Source organism: Phaethon aethereus (assembly GCF_964289735.1).
Source record: "Phaethon aethereus genome assembly, chromosome: 5".
In the NCBI taxonomy this organism is placed as follows: Eukaryota; Metazoa; Chordata; class Aves; order Phaethontiformes; family Phaethontidae; genus Phaethon; species Phaethon aethereus.
In genome coordinates, this window is record NC_138579.1 from 5969828 (window position 1) to 5992659 (window position 22832).

Genomic DNA, 22832 nt, shown 5'->3' on the forward strand with positions numbered 1-22832 from the left:
CAGAGCCTTTGATCACCTCTCATTTATCTGAGCTGCAGAGGACCAAGGCCAAGCTGCTTTAGTTGAATGACAGCATCTTTGCCTGCACAGGTCATGGCTGGGCTCTGAAGAGATCATAGCTCAGCTACAGCAGCTGGTGGAGCACTGGGGAGATGCCTGTTCAGCTCCTGACCTAGCATGAGTGCATGAGTGCAGCACCCAAAGTACTAAAGCTGTGGATGTTTAGCAGGCCTCACTTCAGCTGGCTTCATGAATCTGAACAGCCTGCCAATTGTTCATACTCTCTCTTTATCCTTAAAGCATCACAAAGAAGACAAGGAAATCAGCACAGTGATCCCTGTCCTCCATCGTGAGGTGCAGGCATGCTCTTACACCTGGCTGTCAAGGGACAGCAAAGTTGGACACTGCTCCAAAAGGGAAGAAGAACCAGGGACCGAGTGTGACAGCAAGGTGGGCTGGGTGGAAAAGGTAAGTACAGCAGGGTGGCCTCACCGACAAAGGCACAGCCCAACAGTACCTGAGAAAAGCAAGCAGAGACGCTTTGGTGATGGTGACCAGGTTCAGCCGAGACTCCAGATCGCCAGGCAAGTCCATGGCAAAGGGGCAGGTGCCAGGTGAAGCAGGCATGGTTGTGCTGGTCAGCCACCAACTGCATTATCCCAGAGATGTCCCCGAGCCCAAATGGGCAAACCCCCAGGAAGGGGGATGCTCCCAGGGCAATAACACTGACAACGCCCATGAAAAACTTTCACATGCCTACCTGAAAAATCAGATTCCAAAAATCTCTCATTTATTTTTGACTTGGATAAGTGGAAAGGAAAAAGAAACATAATTTCATTATTGCTTTGCTGCTGAACTCAGAGTTCAAGTAACATAGTTGCTGTTACATGCTGGGTAACTTTTTTAAAGAATCATTGTTGACAAGTGACGATAATGGAGAACATTTTAGTTGGAAGGAATTCTACTTCCATATCAAATGCTCAGGTCAAATTACTTCCCCTTCTTTGAGAAAAAAAAAAGAAGGCTCCTTTGTTAAGCATTGACCTACTCCTATGGTTTATCGCCCAGATTAAGTACAACTCAATATTCTGTCTCCACCTTTATTATGACAAGGAACATGTCATGTTTAGATGCCCATTTTCCACCAAGGCTTCCTTGAGTTCAGATCTAATGTAGAGCAGCTGTGAAGCTAAATCTATGTGTAGGTGTTGGGATCATCCTGCATGGCTCGACCTTAAGGAGAAGGAGCTGTGGCGTTGATCTGCATGGCTCGACCTTAAGGAGAAGGAGCTGTGGCGTTGATCTGCACAGCTCGACCTTAAGGAGAAGGAGCTGTGGCATTGAGAAGCTGGTAAAGAGCTGGATATCTGCACGGCTCGGCCTTGAGGAGAAGGAGCTGTGGTAAACAACTAAGAAGCAGCAAAGGAGCACAGGAACACCTGCAGGCAGCGAATCCTGACTGTGTGAGAGGCGCGTGGACAGCACGTGATATTTTGTATATAGCCAATTGCAATAATGTGTGTAACAAGCTGTAACCAATCATGAGTGTGTGTGTGCAGCGGCTAAGCAAAAATTATGATATATATTGGACTCAGACAAGACAATAAACGGCTTCGGAATATAACTCTCATAGAGTTGTGAAGTCCATCCTTCTCCTGCATGTAGGTACTTGAGGTAAATACTTAAAAGAGTAAGGCCATCAACAGCTCCCTTTCTTTTCATAGATAACAGAAATATACAGGAAGAGTTTCCTAAGTGTGTGCTGTTCTCTTAACAAATAAATTAGCCATAGAAACCCCCAAGGTCAGAGTTACTGAACAAAGAACTGGAAACAATAAGGCTTGTGTTCAAGCCCCATCCCTACTTCAGAAGGTGTGGTTTGAAACAGTGTGAGGATACTCAGGGGTGCTGGAGTTCAAAAAGCAGTGAGAGGAATAAAATGTACCTAAGGAATAAAATGTACCTAAAGCTATTATGAAAAAGGTGCCATTTCTGGTTCAGAAAATCCATTTAAAAAACAGCTGTTGTCATAATAAAGACAAGAAATAAGACAACCAAGAGGCACAATAGGCACTCAAACAGAGAGCATCTCAACAGTGGCCACAGGACAACTTCACCTAACTTCAGAGAGTGATAGTGGGGGTATCCGGACGAAATCAAGTAATTATGCTGAAGTCCACTTATTTAATGGGATGATGGCACCTCATCCAATTCACCTGACCTGCTTTAGAAATCTACTTTAGGATAAGCTGAATCCCAGCACAGGAATGCCTTTTCCCCTCCATTGACGCTAAGGGGAATCAAAGGCACCAGCTCAGAGGTGTCTGTCCTATCCATGTCTACCTTTGGTCAGATGGGTCGCAGCTATGGAGACTAAACAGTTAAGATCAACATCAGAACTAGGACGTCCTAAGTTTGGAAGCGGTTCAACAGGTGTTGGAAGTGGAACAGAAAATGTTACCAGTGTGTTAGAGAGCACTCACAAGAGGCTTTTTTCCATGGTACCTGTAACCTCATTGCAGGTAACACAGTGTTTTCATGATAAATTAGATCAACTTCACCCTCTCTAACATTTGCTGGCACCGGATCATCTTCTTAATACAAGCATCACCCTAACATGTGGCTCAAATGCTCTTAATCACACTGGCACAACATGGCAAATGAAAACAGAATTCCGGCCATTCCTACACTGACAAAACATTTGTTTGTTCTTTCTGTTTAAACTACCTGAGGACAGTGAACTTCATAGCACAGTGTGCCAGAGCAGTTCCAATCAGGCCCACAAATATCATTCAGTGCCTGAAAACGCACGCAAAAACGCATTAAACCCTTGAACAAAATTATGTATGTGGACACCTTTGTAGAGCAGATAGAAGTGTCTAAAAACTAGTCTGCAGAGCAACCACAGGACATGTAAAGCTGACATGAATAGATAATATGCATTAATATGCATTAATCTTTCTGAATGGGGTCTTGGAAAAAAATTAATCTAATAGGATACAGAGATGCATTTCATTCTCAAAATTTAAATATTTCCATCATTAATTACTTTGAGTAAAAGTCTTATAACTCACTTTCAAGCAGATATTTTAGTCTTTTCCTACTTTGCTTCAGAACTCAGCGATTCATAAATGGAAGCCTGTAAGTCCAGTCTATTTTCTTCCTAATTAAAGAACCCTGTTAGGACATGTAGAGTAGTTGCTGGATTTTCCTTTTAAGTCCAGACCTGTCACTTCCTTGAAAAATAACTGTAGCAAATGAAAATGAGTTAAGTCTTACAACAGCCCTGCAAAGGTTTCACATGAGAAAAGGAAAAAACCATTATTTCTCCGCATTTTGAGGAGCTGTGTGTCTTTTAACAGAATCCTCACACCCAAAGGACTTCTTTGTTGTTGTGGTCATCTAGTAGCGTGTTCTTAAAACAGGGATTATTTAATGCAAAACAGCAGTGGAGATCGCTTGAGACTACTTCTTTCAGCTTTGCCAAGTTTCAACCGTTAATCAGCTGCACAACTCAGTCCAAGGCCTGCCTTTGCCTATCCAGACAAGGTTTGACTTTCCTCACGCTGCTTTGGAAAGAAAGAGCAACAAATCCCGCGCTCTTCCCTGATCTGCAACAGTGTCACCAGAACACTGCCGCCACCGCCTGTCCCTAGGCTGAACGCTGCTGGCAGCGTCCCTGCGGGCAGCGCCTGCGTCCGGTCAGGTTTGGGTTCGTCAAAGAAAACAAAGCGCAAACACTAATGTGTGCATCTCCTCGGGCGTGAGTGAGGGCAGGGGAGGCGGCAAAGGGAGATGGTGCCGTCGCCAGAGGATTCACAGGCCGGGACACGGGCCTAGGGCCGAGCAGGCCTGAAGGCCCGAGCCTGACACCTGTGCCGGCCTCACCCGGGCAGGGCGCGACTTCCACAGCAGTTCCGTCAACGGGTGCGCTGAGCGCCCGGGCTGGCCAGCGGGAGCGGAAGGGACACTGCGGGATAAAGACGGCGGGCTCGGGGCGGCTGGTCCCAAACAGGCCGGCAGCGTGAGTGCGGCCGGACCCTGGCAGCACCCCTGTCCCCACCCCGAGGCCGCCCCGCCTCACCGTCGCTAGGCCGCGCCACCAAGGGAGGAAGTGTCGTAAAGGCTGACAGGAAACTTGGTCGCGGGTTACGGCAGCGGCGGCCGCGCTTGGCGGCCGCTGGATGAGCGGAGAGTGGGAGCCGCGGCGCTGAGGAGACGCGGGGGTGAGTGGCCGCGGCGGCGGGCGGGGTGGCCGCGGCGGGTGGCCGCCCGGGGCCCGCAAGGGACCGGGGAAGGGCCCCGGCGGCGTCGGCGAGGGGAGCGGGACAGCAGGAAGAGGCGGCGGCGGGACGGCGAGGCGGGGCCCGGGCACTGTCTCTGCCTTTGTTCGTGACCCCCCCCGCCGCCTCCGACCGCGGCCCGTGAGGCCGCCGCCTCCCCCCTTCGCCCCCGTCTCGTCTGACGCCCTCCTCCTCGGTGGGTTTGTGTCGGTCTCTCCCGTAGGATATGGCCGAGGTACCGCCGGGGCCTAGCAGCGTCCTCTCCCCGCAGGGGGACACGCTCTCCCCCTTCCCCGGAGGAGGAGGAGGCGGGGGGGCTGCTTCCTCCTCCTCTTCCACCTCCTCTGCTGCCGCTGCCGCCGCCTGCACCGGGGCCCAGGACGAGGAGGCCGAAGAGGAGGAGGAAGAGGAGGGACCCGCGGGCGGATGGGAGCAGCAGCAGCGAGGAGGAGGAGGCAGCGACGGCGGCAAGGGGGGGCCGCAGCAGCACCGCCTCCACCACCACCACCACCATCCCCCGCATCACAACCACCAGCTCAACGGCCTTATCAGCCCCGAGCTGCGGCACCTGCGGGCCTCCCTCAAGAGCAAGATCCTCAGCTCGGAGGCAGGGGCAGCCCCCGAGGGGCTGGAGAACAAGCGAGCCAGCAAAACGATGGGCTCCGGACAGCAACAGCAGTCATCACCCCCGACCACAGCACCGTGCTCATCCCCCCTTACCAACCACCTCCCTCCCCAGGGAAGGACTGCACCCTCTCCTCCTCCTTCTCCCCCAGCAGCAGCAACAGGGGACAGGAGCCAGCCTGCTGCCACAACTACGACTGCTGCTAAGACTGCAGGCCGCAATGGACTGGCAGGAGGGACTGGCTTGGAGGAGGAAGAGCAGGAGGAGGGGGATGAAGGAGGGGAGGAGGAGTCCTTGCTGCTACTCTCCAGGTCCTTAGCAGCAGCTTGCAGTTTGAAAGGCTCGGGAACGGACTCTCAGCCCGAGGAGGACCTAACGATACGATACGTCCGATATGAGTCAGAGCTGCAGATGCCCGATATCATGAGACTGATCACCAAAGATCTGTCTGAACCCTACTCCATTTACACATATAGGTATTTTATCCACAACTGGCCACAACTTTGCTTTTTGGTAAGTGCCGGAGGGGGCAGGGAGGGCAGGAATGGGGAGTGGTTTGGGGCTGAGGGGGGAGGATTAAAGGGTTGACATTCGTGGAAATACTTCTAATAATCTTTTTGTGGATAAGGCCAAGGTTTTTTTGGAAGTACCTGTCTTCCTAATGAAGTCTCCTTGTGACCTGTGCTTGTATAAGTAAAGCATACACCTGAAGTTACTACATTTGTTAATAAATGTTTTAAGTGGTGGGGAAAGGGTTTGAGCACAGGGCTAGGATCCAGAAATTCAAGACTTCTAATCTTGGTTTTGACATTGGCTTTTGTGACCTTTGGTAGCTCATTTTATCATTCTGTCTCAGTTCCTAGGTTTGTATTTAAAAAAGAAAGTGCTTAGTCCGCTAGTGTCTTATGAGTGCTTAGTAATTCTTGCACAATGGTTTTAAAACAGACTTCAGCATGACTAGCATATAAATGTCAAATGATACATGGAGAGACACTCTTAAGGGTTTTGTAGACTTTTTGATCTACAAGTGTTGAAAAGGACAAGTACAACTGTATTGCTTCTTACAGATGCGATAGTGTATGCAGCATGCTGAAATTCTCATGCTGCTTAGATTGTCTTGCTGTACTAACGATGTTTTATATTCTTCCTGCTGCACTATTGAAAAGATTGATTTAGCTGTCACCCTGTCTTTCTAAATGTTTAGTATTTTATATGCTAAGAACTTGTGTCTCAGTTGTAAAGTGTGCTTTTAGGATGATCATCCATCCACAGATATATGAAACTGAGTGTGAGTTGGCCTCAGGGGTGTACGTGCATAGTGGGAGCTTAGCTGTGTTTCATTTACTCATAGGAAAACTTGATCTGCAAAACAGAACATTTATGGGAGTGTATGGCACTTCCTTGCTAAGGTAAATGATGAGTTCTTCTCTCTTGATGTTTTAATCAAGGCTGGACACCTCTCTGAAAGGTATGATTTAGCCAGAGCCAAGACACCCTTCAATTCAGGAGTATTTCTGTAAAATTTTAATAGGATATGAGTACAGGAGGTGAGGCTAATGGAATCCATCTGGCTTTAAACTTCCTGAGTGTTCTTGGGTTTAGGGTCCGCTATAATTTATAGCGAGATTTATATGATTCATAGGATTTTCAGAACTGTGCCTCCTAAAACCTTGTAGCGGGAATACGGTAGGATTACAGGAAGTTGAGCAAAGCATTACCTTCTGGAACAAAATATTTGAAAACGTTGTTTAATGCAAAGTCATGTTTGCCATTATAAGGATGCTGATCAGGGCAGAATGATATTTTTCAAGCACTGAGCTATGTGTGTGACTGATTTACCTTATCTTGAATAGAAATGCTTGTGAACTACAAAAGTCCATACTTTCAGCGTCAAGTGTATTGCTGGTAATGCCAAGGCATTGTTGGATACTATTAGGTCACAATGCATTTGTTTAGGCTTTAAACCATTATTTTTGTGTCAGGGAGTGACTTGAGAATTTTGTTACAAAAAGAGCAATGGGAGGTTGTTTGACAGAGCACTAAAGCCGATGATTTCTAATACTTAGTTTTAAAAAGTGCGTTCAAAGAGTAAGATATCACTCAAGGAAAAGAAAGTGTCTTAAGCTTATTTTGTAGTCACAGCTTTTTTTAATAATGCTGAAGAATCAACAAAACTACTTGAACTCTGTACTTCTCAATTTGCCATTTTTTTTGAAGGATGGAATGATGTAACTACATACAACTGTAGAGAAGAATATGTGGCTATGAATGTGTAAAGCTGTTAGCAAATTGTTATCCACTTAATAATTTGAAGCTGTTGCAGTATGTTGCGTCAAATGTGATGGGGGTTTTTGTGACTGGTTTTAGTATTTTTAAGGTTTGTTTTTTATAGAACAGAAAGTCTTCAAGACAACCTCTAAAATTTAATTTGTTCCTGCAGTTAATGGATTCCTGAACTACTTCTATATAAAATATTTATCTTCAGTCAGGAACTGCATATTCTGATTAGCAGGAACAGCTTCAGGATAGTGCCTGATCTCACAGAATCATTTGTCTTCAGTGCCTTGTGGCCTCACACCCTTTTGGTTTCAGGTTTTGATTGGTCTTGGGGAGAGGGTTTAGACTGCGATTTGATTGTATTTGAAAAAATATCTGTAGGGGTTTAATCGATTCCTGTACTGAATTTCACCATCATCATTTTTAAAATCTTCCAATACGTACTTCCCTGTCATCGCTGCACTGTCATGGGCTTCTTTCCCTTTCTCAACATGTCATGGGAAAGTACTAACACCATTTAAATTTGAAGATGGGATGTGTATATTCCATAAATGATCAACAGTTGTCCCTTGCTGATATTTATTAATTAAACCATCTTAAACACCATAGTTTTACTATCTAGCATTTTGGATACATGTTCGATGGGAGCATTATTAACATTATTCCCATCAATGATTATCTCATGGGTTTGAAACTCGCTGAGTTTTGGCTTGGCTCTCCCAAGGTGCACCGTTGCTCTAATGGCTAGCGCAACCAAAAGGGCTGCTTTGCTTTTCCTTTCCGTTCAACTGCCTCTTCCTGGCCTGTGCCAACCCTTGTGTTTCTCTGATTTGGGAAGCTACGATAGCCCTCCTGTCACCACCATATATTCATAAGTGTGTGTGTGTATGTGCTTTAGGGTCAGGTTTCTGTTGGTTTAAGGCTCCAAACATATTCATAGTAAGATGTCACAGGCACTGGTGTAGGTGCAAGGGACGAGGTAAGAATGAAGAGCTAGAGGGAAAGCATGGGACCAATCCTAACTAGTCACTAGCATGGTTTTGCTGTATCAAACCACTTCCTAACTGTACGCTCAAAAAAAGAAGTTCTCATTCCACTTTAAAAGGACCTGGAGATACTAGGACTCTTCAGAACCTCTTCATTTTAATGTCACATTCATCTGTGTAACTGTCTTCCTAACTTTAGGGGTAACAAGTTGGGAATACTTGATGATCAGTTCTGACGTGTTACACTGCAGCATTATCTGACTGAGCTGTTGCAAGGTAATAACCTTCTCCTTCAATAAACTGCAACTGTCTGCTTGAACTTAGGTGTCATCTGTCTTTGTAAGTGCAGGTTTGCACTGTGCGCTAGGTGTGGATGCCTTGTAAGTGCCTGATTTTTACTTATTCCCAGGAGCTCCGTCAGCCTAATTGCTCTTCAAATGACCTATGATAACAACTCCTCTGTCAAAAAATCAGAGGAAAGGGCTATTTTTTGTTTCACGTGAAGCATTTTTAAGCATCGCTACAGTTTTGTCCCCGTATGGATGGTAAATGCATTTTCAAAGTTGTAGCTTCCTTTTAAAGTGTGTTTGCTGGTTCTAGTCTTAGCAGTGTTCTGCTAAGTTCTAAAACTTCCATTTAGAACTGATACATTAAAGACTTCAGAAAATTGTTTTCAAAATACTTCAGCGTGGGGAGGTAAGCTTAGGAAACCTTGCTCTCTGCCAAAGTTTGGATAAGACAGGATGTAATAAAAGCAGAGTTCTGGCTGAGTGTTGTAACCTCTCCTGTAATTCACAATACTGCACCATTCAGCTGTCTTTTACAAAAAATCTGGAAAATCTGTGCTTTTATTGGGATCTTAACTTTGCCACTAGCTATAGCAGCATTTATAATTTAAACTTTCACAAGCTTAAAAATAACCTATTAATTCCATGTAAGTGGTTTTAGATGTGTTGTAAATCCAAAATTACTGTAGTTAAGACCTTGTTTTATATTCATGCTTTGCCTTTTTTTTTTTTTTTAATTGGATTTTATTCAAGAGTCTAAACGTACTGCATGTTGAAATTAAGACTTGTAAGGCATCATCCCCGTTTTTGGTTCGGGCATAAAAGAAGAACCAGAAAAGTTGGGAAACTGTCTGGGAAGTCTTCCTAGCCTCATGGCAGACGTAGGAAGAAATTCTGTAACATCCATTCCCAATTTGCAAACTCTGTCTGTATTCCAATTTCCTCTTAGGAATGATCGTGGTTTTAGGTACAGGCTTGCTGTGCCACTTCTCACTGTCAGAGGCTTTGTGAAAACTTCAGTCATTGCAGCATCTGAGTACGTAACAACAGCTAGTATAGTTGTTCTGGCAATGCCCTTGCACAGGAGGGAATTACTTGTGTCCAGTTTAACACAGTAGAAACAGCATGACTTAGTGATTTGCCCTGTATCATAGAGAGCTCTGACTGAACTGCCAGACTTTAGGTTAAAACCATTAGCCTAAATGTATCCTCTAATGGCATTCAGTAACACAATCGCTAAATGTAAGCCAGAAGGTTCATACAGAGCTGTTTCTGTGATACTTTGGGATGGGTTTTGGTGCATGTGCGAAAGGGAAACTGTATTGCAGTAGTGTAAGTTCTGCATTTGAATCGCAAAATAGTTCTCTTTCAGGGGCTAGTTGGTTGTTTTAATCTTCTATAAATGGGAACAAATGTCACAGGATCTGAGTATGAAATGCATACTCAGACTGTGGCTGACAGACTTAATGCCATCTTTGCTAATGATATTAATGTCAATTGTTTAATTTTGTGAAAAGTAATGTTCTTGCTGATTTACAGAAATTTCTGTGCTAACTCTTCTAGTAATACATGGTTGCAATACAGAGATACTAAAATCTAGTTTGTTTTAAACATTTAAACTTATTCATAAGAAGAAAGTTGATGCAAATATTGGATTTGAATTCATGTACGTTAATCCTGCTAATGACTTAGGATTGCAGTAAATCTTACAGTACTGTGTGGGGTTTATAATATATAATAGCAAATTGGTCTGAATTCTGTTTGCTGAAACTTGTATGTTTAGAAGTACTCTCATATACCTGAAAAGAAAATTTGGCCCATGATTATTTTTTCATAAACGGTGTTGTGTGGGAACTGCTTTTCCCTCTCTCCTCCCCACTCTCCCTATTTAAGTCTGTTTTGGTTTTTTTTTTATTTATGCAGTTTAACCTTCTCCGGGGAATTAAATTACAAAGTTTTACATCATATTTCAGGTTCATTTCCAGCTTTAGGTAAGGTTGAAGAGAAGGAGAAAGGAGAGTAAAGGCAGCAAAAAAACTCAAATTGAGGTGAAAATGCAGCACTCCCTCTGTAAGTGGCACAGCTGTAGATTAACTGGCAGACTTACCTGCCTAAAGACAGAGAAATAGATTTAAGTGTTTGGAGAACTGGTAACAAAGTCATACTTTATTCAGCTCTCTGGCAACAGTGGTAAAACCAGTGGGTATTTGCTTCTTTGATCACTGAAACAAAATTCTTTTCTGTTCATCTAGTGTTTTAAATATGATTCATGTTTCTGAAAAGTGCCCTAAAAAAGAACGAACACAGATATGCAATGTCTAGAATGTCACTACTCTTGAAGTGTGTTTAAAAAAAAAAAAAAAAAAAAAATCTTAAAATCTCTGCATGACTGTTACAATCAACAATTTGCACGTGTTCACTTCAGGGCAAAGCATAACTATAACATGCTAGTTTGTGGTGTGCTTTTTTTTTTAGTGAGGTATAAGATTACATCTAGGTACTCTGCATAATTATAGCAATGTTATGAACAGTCTGTCTGATGATACTCTTTATTTAACTCCCTGGTTTTCTCAGGTCTGAACCGAGATATGAAACTTGCCTTGAGCTGACACTTTGCGTACACAGTTTTAATATAAGTACAGGTTTTCTTTTCTATGGAGTAAATCGTGCTTTAGAACAAGTGAAATACGCTTAGAGGCTGTGTACTTCAGTCCATTTAGATCATGCTACAGTTTTTGTTTTAAAAAACAGTTGTTTAGATCATTCAGGGTTGTTCTTGGATACTGCTAAAAAAATGTGTTTTCCTGACATAAAAAACTTAGCAATAATTATATTTCCCTGATAAGCTTAAACTATTTAGAAACGGTGTTAGGATCACGCTGTATCGTAGAGCTTTGGAACTGCAGCTCATACATCTTGGGCTGCTTCATTTCACCTTTGATACAGCTCCTAGTTGACAGCTAACTGGGTTAATAACGCACCATCCAGGTAGAGATGCTAGAAGACATTATTGTTCTTGGGGCGAAAAAACAGTGAGTGTGTGCCTGGAATATGATCTGCATGAATGAATCTCCTGTCTGTAGTCTTACCCTACAAGCCGTGTACAAAAAGGTTCAGGTGATTGGAGACGATAGGGTATATACAGTAGACTTTGGAGAAGCGAGCGTGGGCCTCACAGGTGGGCTGCGCTGAGGCCTGGCAATACTGGCTCTGGCAAGTCCTTTTTATTTGACTTGTCTTACTGTTGTAAATTTGGATTATCCAGAAGCGCCTGTGCCAGCACATGCTTGTGCCAATCATGTGCTGTAGTCTGGGTTTAGTTGCTACACTTGAGCTGAAGGCTAGTTCCCCCCTGCAGATACAGGTCTATCAAAGTCTGTGGATCCACTTATACACCCCTATGTACAATTATGAGTTTCTTTTTTATCTCTGTCAGTCTTTCTTGAATGAATAGTAATTCATTCTCTGCTTGGATGCTATCCTACTTTGCAGCTTTATTCAGTTTTACTGCTGCAGGTTATAATGTCGTTAATCCCTCATGCTGCCTAATCCTTCAGTTAACATATGACTTAGGTTTTTTACGTGCTTTCTCTAATATATTTGATGGTAAAATTTTGGTGGACACAGTGGTTGTGCAAGTGGCTTGATAAGTGTTTGGGGAGGATTTGGTTTGGGGTTTTTTTTCTTAATATTGCAGAATAGCTACATGTCCTTGACCACCCTTTTTGTGACAATACCATTGGGATTAACTATCAGTGCATAGCTCCTAACTGTTCAGAGATTTCATTTGTTAAAATGTGTAGAATTAAATGTGTGCTTTTTTGTTTGTTCTTCGGATGTCATATGACTGAAAATGACAGTTTCTAAAGATTAAACACAGCAACATTTTTCTCTGATCCATTGTGGCCTTGACATTAAAACCAGCCAAAAATTAAGCATGTTATCTACCACAGCCCTTGTACATGAAAATTCAGATCCCTATACAACAGGAATGGACTTTTCTTCTTCTGCTGCAGCCCATATGAAAGGGTGATTTATGCCTTAACCTGGTCGGAGGGGAGGCGGTTGGGTTTGGGTTTTTTTTTCCCTTTTCTATCACATGTGGTTTTGCCTGTAGACTTCTGTGGTTCTCTCCAGGACCATTCATTGTTTGTTAATTAACTGTAACTTTATTTGAATGTAATAAAGAAAAAAGAGTTCTTTACTCTTATTTATACTTTTGGAGACCTTTTTAATTTTTTGGCTTTATGCAAACAAATTTTGTGTGGCTGTTTCACTTAAAATGAACTGGTTTACTACTTTTGGTAGCACTGTAGATCACAAACTGAGAATGCATACGTGTATGTTTGTCTTTAAGGCCATGGTAGGTGAGGAGTGTGTAGGTGCCATCGTCTGCAAGCTGGATATGCACAAAAAGATGTTCCGCAGAGGTTATATAGCCATGTTAGCAGTGGATTCCAAATACAGAAGAAAAGGAATTGGTAAGAATAGCCTTTTTTGTTATTTCTTACTTAAATCCTGTAGTTGGGATAACTGTAGCTGTCATAAAGATTTAAGCAGAAATGAACTTCTAGATGTGGTGGTTGTCTGTCATCCCCACCTTACTTGACCACACAAGCTCACCAGTGGCTTTTTTAAACTTTGTTAAAATACCCTGGAATGCCCTATGAGATTTACCTCTGAGATACTGATAAAGCTAAAAAGAAAGGCAGTCAGCAGCCCCTTGCCTCTGCCTATTACCACTGTCAAGTAACAAACAACAGCAGGAATTGCTTTGCATTTTTCTATGTGCCCTCATCACTGTATTTCTATGTTCTATTTGGTCTGTCTTTTTTCAATGAACTTATCCCTTGGCTTTCCCCTATCAATTATGCATATACTGCCCATTGGGGAGAATGTATGTAGTTCATTGTTATATTAATATAAGTGAAGAAAAATAGTTGTGTGTTGCTACTTGAATGACTGACACAGATCTGGTTTTTTGGGGAAGTTACATGATAAAAGAAATCATTCTTGGCAGGGAGTTTGCCTTTCCTTGTTCATCAGTTTTGCCCTGATGAAGGGATTTGCATTCTAACACCAGTTATCCTAGATGGCTTAATTAAAGGTCTGTTCTTATGGAACTTAATTTTTTTGTATTGGTTATTATGAAATTACATTTTGGAACATTTTTAGCTTAAAATGTAGACAACACCTTTAAAGACCAGAAATGTACTTCACCATGCATTCACACTGAACAGCTCATACTATTGTCATTAAAGACTGAAAATTAACTTGCAATGGAAAAATACAGTGATACATTGCAGAATGGGACTGTTGTGTGTGTTCTCATCTTTAAAAAACAAAAACAAAAAACCACCCCCCCAAAACCCCCCAAAAAACTTCAAAAAAAACCCTTGAAACACTACATATTATCATGACTATTCAAGCATGTGTGGATTTTTTTTTTTTTCTTCAGTGCAATTCTGAAGCCATTGTTGGTTTCTGTAGTGGAGCAGAGGGAAGAGGATACTGAGAAATCACTGTCTCTCCTTTCCTTTTAGCTGAGTCATGAAGGACCCTGCCATAATTTAATTGCAGGTGCTTGGATTTATGAGTAAATAAGAACTAATGCTGCTGTTATGAAGATTGCTGCAAGATTTTTCCCTTGCTTTAGTCAATTCATTCTTTTAGAATTATATAAATAGAATTTATATTTAAAGTGTTGCTTACTTTAGCATTATGTATGTTGACTTTTTCCTGTACTTGTCACCTTGCTGTTTCTCAAAGTATGCTGTTAATCTGAAAATTTGTTTTCAATGTAGTACGGTTTTGTCGTACGTTCAATGAAAATCTTAATTGATTAAAGTTTTGAGAATAATTTAAAACATTCTCTAGATTCCTTGGGGTTTTTTTTCCTTTTCCTTAGCCTTCTTATGGAAGTGAGATTTATGCAATTTCATTGAACAGCAGTTTTTTCCACTAATAACTTTGAAATCAACTTTCAATTTCACCCCAATTCTACAGACAGGTAGGGATATTACATTTGTAGCACTGTTGTGAAATAGATGAAAAAATAATGATAAAGAATTAAATTAATGCTTGATTGAGGGGAAGGGATGGGCTTCAACCATAGTATTAGATACTAGCAAATCCAAATGGGAGTGAGCCACAAGAAAAGTGGTTTTGTAAGTTCTGTTACTAATAGAAGAATTTGTTTTAGTAAGAGGAAATTCCCTTGGAAGATTAATGTCCTTCAAGTACGCGCCAGCAGATTTTGACTTTAAATGCAACAAAAAGGAATGAATCACATCTTGGAAGGCTATATATAACACTATATTAAACATAGAAGCCTGTTTCTAATATCCTTGTGTTAGAAGAATCTTGCGCTCAAGCTGAGTCTCTGGATAACTTTATGGATTATTTTAATGTTCAAGCTTGAGACTGCGACTTGACTGCAACCTCTTCTTTCTTTATTTTTTTCTTTCCTCCCTGCTTTGCCTGGGTGTCATGTCATGTAGGTAGCACCCATGATAGTCATATATTAACTAGCATCTTTTGCATTGCAACTCTGACACTTACCGAAATCTATATTTCAGGTACAAACTTGGTTAAGAAAGCTATTTATGCTATGGTTGAAGGAGATTGTGATGAGGTAAGATTTTATAATCAAAAACTTTCATAATGTAAATGGCTTGCATTCTCCTATATGTGGGTTCATTTCACAGTTTTTTCTTCTACAGGACTTTTTTTATGTGGGGAGTGGGTTGGTAAAAAGCTATTCCTTTTATAAAAAAAGGAAAAATAACCTCAGAAAAACATATGGCACAAATAGGAGAAGGATTTTCTAAATTTGTCATAGGGGCTCAAATTCAGTATTTCAGGTTTTGTTTCACTTTGTGAAGCTGCCTCAGCCGTCAGTCGCCCGCACATTTTCCTCCAAGAACTCTATTTAAGGTGCTACTGACCGGTATAACTTGCATGTTGTGTGCAATACTTCTATACTTTCAGAATACACAGAGATATATGGTTTTATCACAAGAAGTAATCAGGCTATTCTGACAGTGCATAGCTATGTTATGTAGTACTGACAGAACTCTCATGATTTAGCACGTCAACAAAAACTTGGAAGTGACTGAATCACTGTCAGACTTTCTCTGGCCTAGATGTTATCAGTCTTTCCTTCTACCAGATTGCAGTCCCTGGTTTGGGGTTTGGCTTGGGGGTTTTTTTTTGTGTATTTATAAAGCAACTATCTATGTTTATGTGTTACCTGTAACTTGTGAGGAACTCCTCCCTATAACCGTCCTCCCCAATCGGTTATCTGCCTCTTTAACTTTCTTCTGCTTGGTACAATGCAACTGTTAGCTTTGTTCCTGATACCTGAGCACTGTGTCATTTCAGTGTGTCACAGTTAATGATCCTTTGATCTCTCTGTTATCTCGTTTCAACTGCTCCCTCAATTGTCCTACTGTGGTGTGGTGAAATTTCTTATGCAAAACTACAGTTTTTGTTACAGGACTTCTGGCACATACTCTGTTTATTTTTCCAGTTGTGTTATGCCTCTTGCAGCATCCTTGCATATGTTCGGACTTCATTCATTGTTTGAGATATTTATTCTTCCCTTCATATTCTTTCATGCCTCGTCTTACTGCTGTCTCTTCCCCCGCCCCCCATAATTTACATTGTACTCGGGCAGTGTAGTGCAATCTGATAGTTCTGTAATTCTTTTAAGTTCTATGTTTTGGCTTGTTGCTTCTATCATCATATGTAATACGCTTTGCTCTAATCTGTTTCACTACTTGCTACACTGAACTAATCGAGAAAAGTTTTTTTGTTTCTTTGGTTTTTCCATTGCTTTCCACTAAGGTCTTGAATTCTTTTGCCATTGCTAGAGTATTCAAAATTTTAAAAAAAATAAAAAATAATTGAAGAATGTTATCACAACTGTTGACATCACAGTTAGGGAACTGAGATGCAGGGAAGTGAATTGTCTGCTGTTAGAGTGTCAGTGGTAGAACTAGCTATTTCTACTCAAGCTACCAGAGTTGCAGTAGTTACTATATGATTTATGAGTGTATGTGTACTACTACTCATGTAACTTCATTTCTAAATTGGACTATCTAACAGGTATATACATAATGATCTTGCCTGTGTCTTTCTTTTTTCTGCCACTGTAATATTAGTCCAAGAGTCCATCTTACTGTTTTTTTTTTTAATCCTTGTAAAAATGAAATAAATGTGATAAGGATTGCAGGCTAGTCTGCAGTGAGACGTCATTAATTCTTAGTCACAGATTTTCATCTATGGTGCCGTATAAATGCTTTGTACTAAGTGCAGAGGGCATTTTCAGAGTCTATCGCTGTCCCTCTAATCGAAGGTGACACAATTCAAGCTCCTTGAAGTGTGTGCTGGACGGGTGCAGGCATGTTACAGTTCCAGTTGGGAAACTGTGTAACAGTGTTTGTGGGATGATGATTCTGAACTAATTATGCCCTGTTTCTTGGGGGCTTTTGCATCAGCTGGGTCTTGTGCTGGCAGAGAATTTTGAAATGGAAGTTCATTATGCCTGGGCAACATCGAACGCAAGCGGAGTGTATTTCTGACTTTTTACACTGGTCAGCAGAGTCATACCCACACTGATTTGATATATTTATGTTATTCCTTTTCACATACAGCCAAATAGCCAATGTTTTCTTCTTTTCTTTGACACCAAGTGTAGGCTTCTTCCAGATATTCATGGCACAAAATAATAACATTCGTTATTTGTACGACATGATGGATTGCTGAGTTTTCAGTCATGACCAGAATCTGAAAAATCCAACTAGCCACCCACTAAAAGCTCTGTCTGACAGAGCCAAGACACTTGCCCTCACCAGTTTTTATAACAGTTGTTGGGAGAACGGTTTCTGGCTGTCTAATTGATGCCTAGAGCTGATCAAACGTGAAGTAGTGCATCACAGTAATTTGTCTTTGTGAGGTGTGTATATAGTTTAATTATCTCTGCTGCTCTTAAGATATTTTTCTACATCCCTTAATAAAATCAGAAGCATGATGAAAATAAAAAGATGCTGCTACTTGATATAAGATGAACTACTATTCAAAAAAAGGCTGTTTTCTGAAACTTGCTTGGAATAGGATTAAAAACATGAATATGCAGCTGTGGGTATCATGAAAATTTCCAAAGGCTGCTTGGAAACTCTTACCTTCAATCTAATTATGGAATAGATACAGTAAATGTACTTAATCTTAGTAATTTGTGGCATATAATCCGATAAATGTTTGATTCAGTGTATTACTTTCCAAAGATTGGACTTTTGAAGTATCAATATTGAGTCCTGAAAAATAAAGGATTTGTACAACACTATAGATGAAAATCTTGAAAAATCGCTACAGATGTGCTGGCGTTTAAAAGTATGCTGCAATAGTTTAGTAATTAAGGAATTTTTTTCCTGTAAGCTAATTTAGTGGGAATAAACTAAGCCAAGCTATGGAACAAGTGATTTACAATGCAAGCTTCTGTGGTCAGCCAGCTGCCTAAAAGGTAGTTTATGCTATATGCCATGCTTCAAAGAGGGGGAATATTCTTCCAGCCAGAGGTCGTTTCCCAGCTTGAGGAAGTTGTGGGGTAAGGGAAGAAGTGAATTGGCTGGAATGGAATCTGTGTGGCGGGGAGGAGCTGGCTGTGGCCTACATTAGAATAGAAACGAGGGAAGTGATCTGATGTTAGGGGTGGGTGATTGAACTAGAAATAACCTTCAAGCCTGAAGAAAGTATTCAACAGCATGCTTTGAGCTGGAGTGGCGGGATATAACATTACAAAACTTGAGAGATCTTTTGATTTTTTGTTTGTTTGTTTGTTTTTATCTTGGTTACTTTCTCAGGCATTTGATGTTAATGAATTCTAATATTTGGGGTAGTGAACTGAAGGTTTCCAAGATTATAATGGCCTGTGTTTCCAGTAGGTCACAATGATGTAGAATAACTTTATGGGCTGGTTGCATAGAAAATGTGAACTATGGAGATAAATCAGGTGAAGGTGAATAGTTTTGTTCCCATCTCCAGAGTTTTTAAGAGATTTTTCTTCCAGTCTAAAAAAGGAAAGTATGGGATAACTCCAGCAAGTTGGTGTCTCGCTGTTTTTTGTACGTTTGCTTAGTTTTTACTGACAAGCAATTTTTTAAAATTGTGCTACTTTAGACCTTCATGTGGAACTGTTACATCCCTTAATCACAATTGGAAAGGAGTAGTTTTTCATTCATATTTAGGTTTTCCATCTGTAACAAATGACTGTATGTAATCTGCATACAATTCATTCAACTTGTATTACTGAAATAATGTACCATGTAACTGGTAACTAATCAAAATAAGGCTCTAGTAAGTAGGACTTCTAAGAGCTTTTTTTTTAAGTAAAATGAAAAGGAATAGCAACTTCTCATGAGAATTTCCATTGAAACTTTAGGATAATTTTAAGTGTGTTTTTTTGACCACACCAGCAGGTGTGTCCTTTTAATTCAATACTACACTTGTAAAAATTGAATGCATATCTTTATATAATCCTATTTGAAATTATCAAACCATTGACTTCTTAGCTTTTTCTTAATCTACAAATCATCTAAGGTATTAGGTGTTATACCTTGGGTGCTACCTTTCTTTGAAAGTTAAGGCAGCTAAACTGATAAAGGATATTGGACAAGCACCCATAACTTGAGTATGATGATATGCCAAACTTACAAGTAAGAATAGCAACCTCTTCTGTGAGTGCTGAGAGAGTACGTTCTTTCACTTGCTTATTTGATTTGGCTGTATTCATTCTATGACTTGGTTTCTAAACTTAAGTTTGTTCAGAGTCTGGACTGAAAAAGCAAGAAGGCTTGATCTCTACATTCTTCTCCAGTTTAGGAATAAATTCTAGATATTAAAATGTAGTAACAAGAAACATTGCACTCCACTCTCATAGAAGATTCCTTGCTTCTAAACCCAGTTAAAATTAGGCAGTTGATATAAAATGTGAGATTTATGAAATTTAAGACATAAGAGAAAGTAACAGCCTTCAGAAAGCTGCAACTTGTGCAGAAAATGCTGTTAAATCCAATCGGACCTTTGCTGGCCTCCAGAGGAGGCTGCGTTAGTGTTATTAGAGGATTTAACAGGCATATGTGTGCAAAAAAATAGACCCTATGAGACCAGAAATAAATGTAATGATTGAAGGTTTGAAGCTTGATTGAAAATCTCACAGAGGAAGAGATTAATCCTTCACAAAATGAAGGTAATGACATTTGGATACAATATAACTGTGTTTCCTTTTTAGATAATAGAAACATGTCTTTATCTCTTTGAGATCAACGTGATATGTTGAGATCAGGGAATTATTTTTCATTGTGCTCAATATTCCTTGGAAATACCAGAGCAAATCTCTTGCATTTGCTTTCAAGATGAGCACTCATTCAGCTGGTGGGATTCCAACAAACCTGAATTTCAACATTTAACCACTCCCTTAAATTCAATGATCTGCAGTGTTGGAAGTCTTTTAGCATTGCAAGATATGTGAGCTTGCAGTTGAATACAGACTTGTTATATCACTCTGCCAGGTTACTAAACTTCTATGAGAGTGAATGCCATTTGTAGCTTGAGTTCAAATAATAGTCTCCTGCAGTGTGGATTTACATAGGTCAGGTTTCCTCTTTGGCGTAATGCTTTGTTTTAATTGTACAATGCACGTTATTGCGTAGAAAATAGCACTCTTCAGGAAAACTTGTGATTCCATAATTTTTTATAAATTAATAGTTATCCATTTTAATGGATTTAGGATGTTAAGAGTACTTGATCAAGTCACAAGACTTGATAGTAGTATTCTATGAGGTGCCAGCTAGAGAAATTTGATCTCTAATTCTTGCCACAACACTAAGAATTGAATTAGGTTGTCTTAAGTGTGCAGGTACAACAGATTGTCCTGCTGTTTAAGAACTCTGACTATTAATATTTTAATGTATGACTCTTAATTCCTTTTCAGAAAATTAAAAACTTCTAAGTCTTAGGTTGTTCATTGGGTTGTTAGCCCCAGGTTTGCTATTCTTTCAACGGTCTTACACTGAGAAGCACAGGGTTTATTATCCATTGGAATGTGGTTAGAGCATCTTGAAACTTGAGTAATGGTCAAACACATATATTAAATGGATTTTAAAATCTTATTGAAAGTGACCAGTCTAACTGCTGGCTGCCTCCCTCTTTTACATTGGCTTAGCCACTCCTCAGACTGCAGAAAACAAACAGAGAGAAAAAGGAAATGTTTCCTACAAGGCTGCTTTTTGAAGTAGCTCAGCAACAACCCTGCTGAGCTTGCAGAAGAGCTGAGGGAGAATGGAAATGCAAGCCTGAAGGCAGTGGGGCCACAGTGTCCATAAAGTAGATTGACTTAAACTACTCTACAAATACAAGCTAATATTTTGTTCCTGTTTTGGGCGGGGAATGTTAACTAGTTTTGCTGCTTTTTATTGGAAGAGAAGGGAGTCCTCGGTTTGAGTTGGGGTAGATGACTTTTTTTGGACTTAAGGGAGTTTTATGTATATGTTTCTAACTACACAGGGTGAGAATCAAATGCTGGTTTAGAAATAGCCGTTAGTGGACTTAACACTAGCAGTGATCACTGGTTTGCTGCAGAAATTGCTTAGGCTGTATTTTCATTATATGGTCTTTCTACAGTGTCCATCGGCTCTTGTTTAATATGTGAATGTACGTTGTCATGGGACTGCACGTAGACTAGTCAGCTTATTAGTTCAGCTTGTGTTCTTGTGCAACCATGATCTATCCTTATTAGCAGAATCCTTAAATAATTGAATTGGACAACAGTAAAGAGGCAAAACAAGTTTTTTTGGGGTGGGTGCACAGCTTACCGGGTATGCCAGAGCTCTGCTCAGTGCATTTGGGGAAAAGAGGGGAAAACAGTTCAGAGGGACATACTTCAGTTTTGTGTTTAATTTCTTGTTAACGCCAGTGTAGTGTTTTGCCTGTACTTGAAACTTCAGGATAATTTTGAGTCTCTGCTTAATTTGGACTACTCTTACACTTGGGTTTGGTGAGCTATTTGTGACTGGTCTTCCTGCAACTGGGATCTTACCGACACAGGGGGAAAAAGATGGAAAAAGCTGCTCTTTTTTCCTGGTGTGCACTCCGATTTGAGTTTGGGATACTTGTGTTGAGCACAAATATTTGGGTCTGACAGCTAGTCGTAGAATGCTGAAGCTTGTATCTAGGTCTAAATCTACTGCATTAGAGGTCAAAGATATTAAATGACTAAACAAAACCTCATGTGCCAAGGTCTTCTGACATGCAGAAGTTCAGTTGCTCATTCAAAATTCAAAGTATGTTTTAGACCCTGACCTGTTTGGTAGGTTCGTTTTGGTTTGATTTTTTGGGGGGGCACTGGGGGGACGGTGTTGTGTTGGGAGACAGGGGTTGTTGTTTGCTTGGGTTTTTTTGTGGGGTGTTTTTTTTTTTTAACCCTAGCTATTAGGTAATGAGTTCAAATACTATTTACAGTAAAGTAGTAAAATCTTGATATGAATGAAACCTGCTTACAATGACAATTGTTGATTAACTGTGAGGTTGTTTTTTCAATGTGGGAATGGAGGGGGGGGTTGCTTGAATAAGTCAAGACAAGAAAAAATGAATTCCACTCATTGCTAATAAGTGTACCTTTAAATAAGAACTTTGAAACTGGTTCAGTAGTCATGTAATTGCAACTGCTTTCTAATATGATATGCCTTTTTCTTTTTTTTTTCTCCTTAAAGGTTGTATTGGAAACAGAAATCACAAATAAGTCTGCTTTGAAACTTTATGAAAACCTTGGTTTTGTGCGAGACAAGAGGCTGTTCAGATACTATTTAAATGGAGTTGATGCACTGCGTCTTAAACTATGGCTGCGTTAAAAGAAACCATCACATCAAGCAACTGACGTCCCAACAGCGCAGAGTTGTCCTTTGCATGCAATGCAATTTGTACAAAATTGCTTTGCAGGTGGACTTAGTAATTTCCATGCAGCTCTTAATCTGTCAGTGTCTCATTGAGTGTCGCACATATTCGTTGCACTTTGGCATGGCGCATTTGTTCAGAATTAAAACCGATTGTTTCAAACTTGGAGTTCTTTTGGTACCAGCAAGATGTGCCAGTTGATAGCCAAGATATGTTCATTCATTTGCAAGTCTACTGACTGTATTACATACACAGTGAACATTTTATCAAAGAACCTGTATGTGGAACGCAACTTTTGGTTCCAGAAAAAAAGCCAATGTAGATTGTAAAATTCTATAAGTATACTAACATTTCATACAAAAATTGCCATAGTTTTCTGGAAAAAGGCTTCAATTTTAGGTTTTATTTTTCAATATTGAATTTT

General features: G+C 40.6%; 1 protein-coding gene across 1 annotated transcript; it reads left to right on the top strand.

Annotated features, from left to right (window-relative positions):
- Positions 1-4509: 4509 nt before the first annotated feature.
- Positions 4510-22605, top strand: NAA30 (N-alpha-acetyltransferase 30, NatC catalytic subunit; the record flags this gene model as incomplete). Its single annotated transcript, XM_081999810.1, has 4 exons — positions 4510-5421; positions 12816-12939; positions 15037-15092; positions 22228-22605. 4 exons carry the CDS (start codon positions 4510-4512, stop codon positions 22363-22365), a joined length of 1230 nt encoding a protein of 409 aa, XP_081855936.1. The 3' UTR covers positions 22366-22605.
- Positions 22606-22832: the final 227 nt, after the last annotated feature.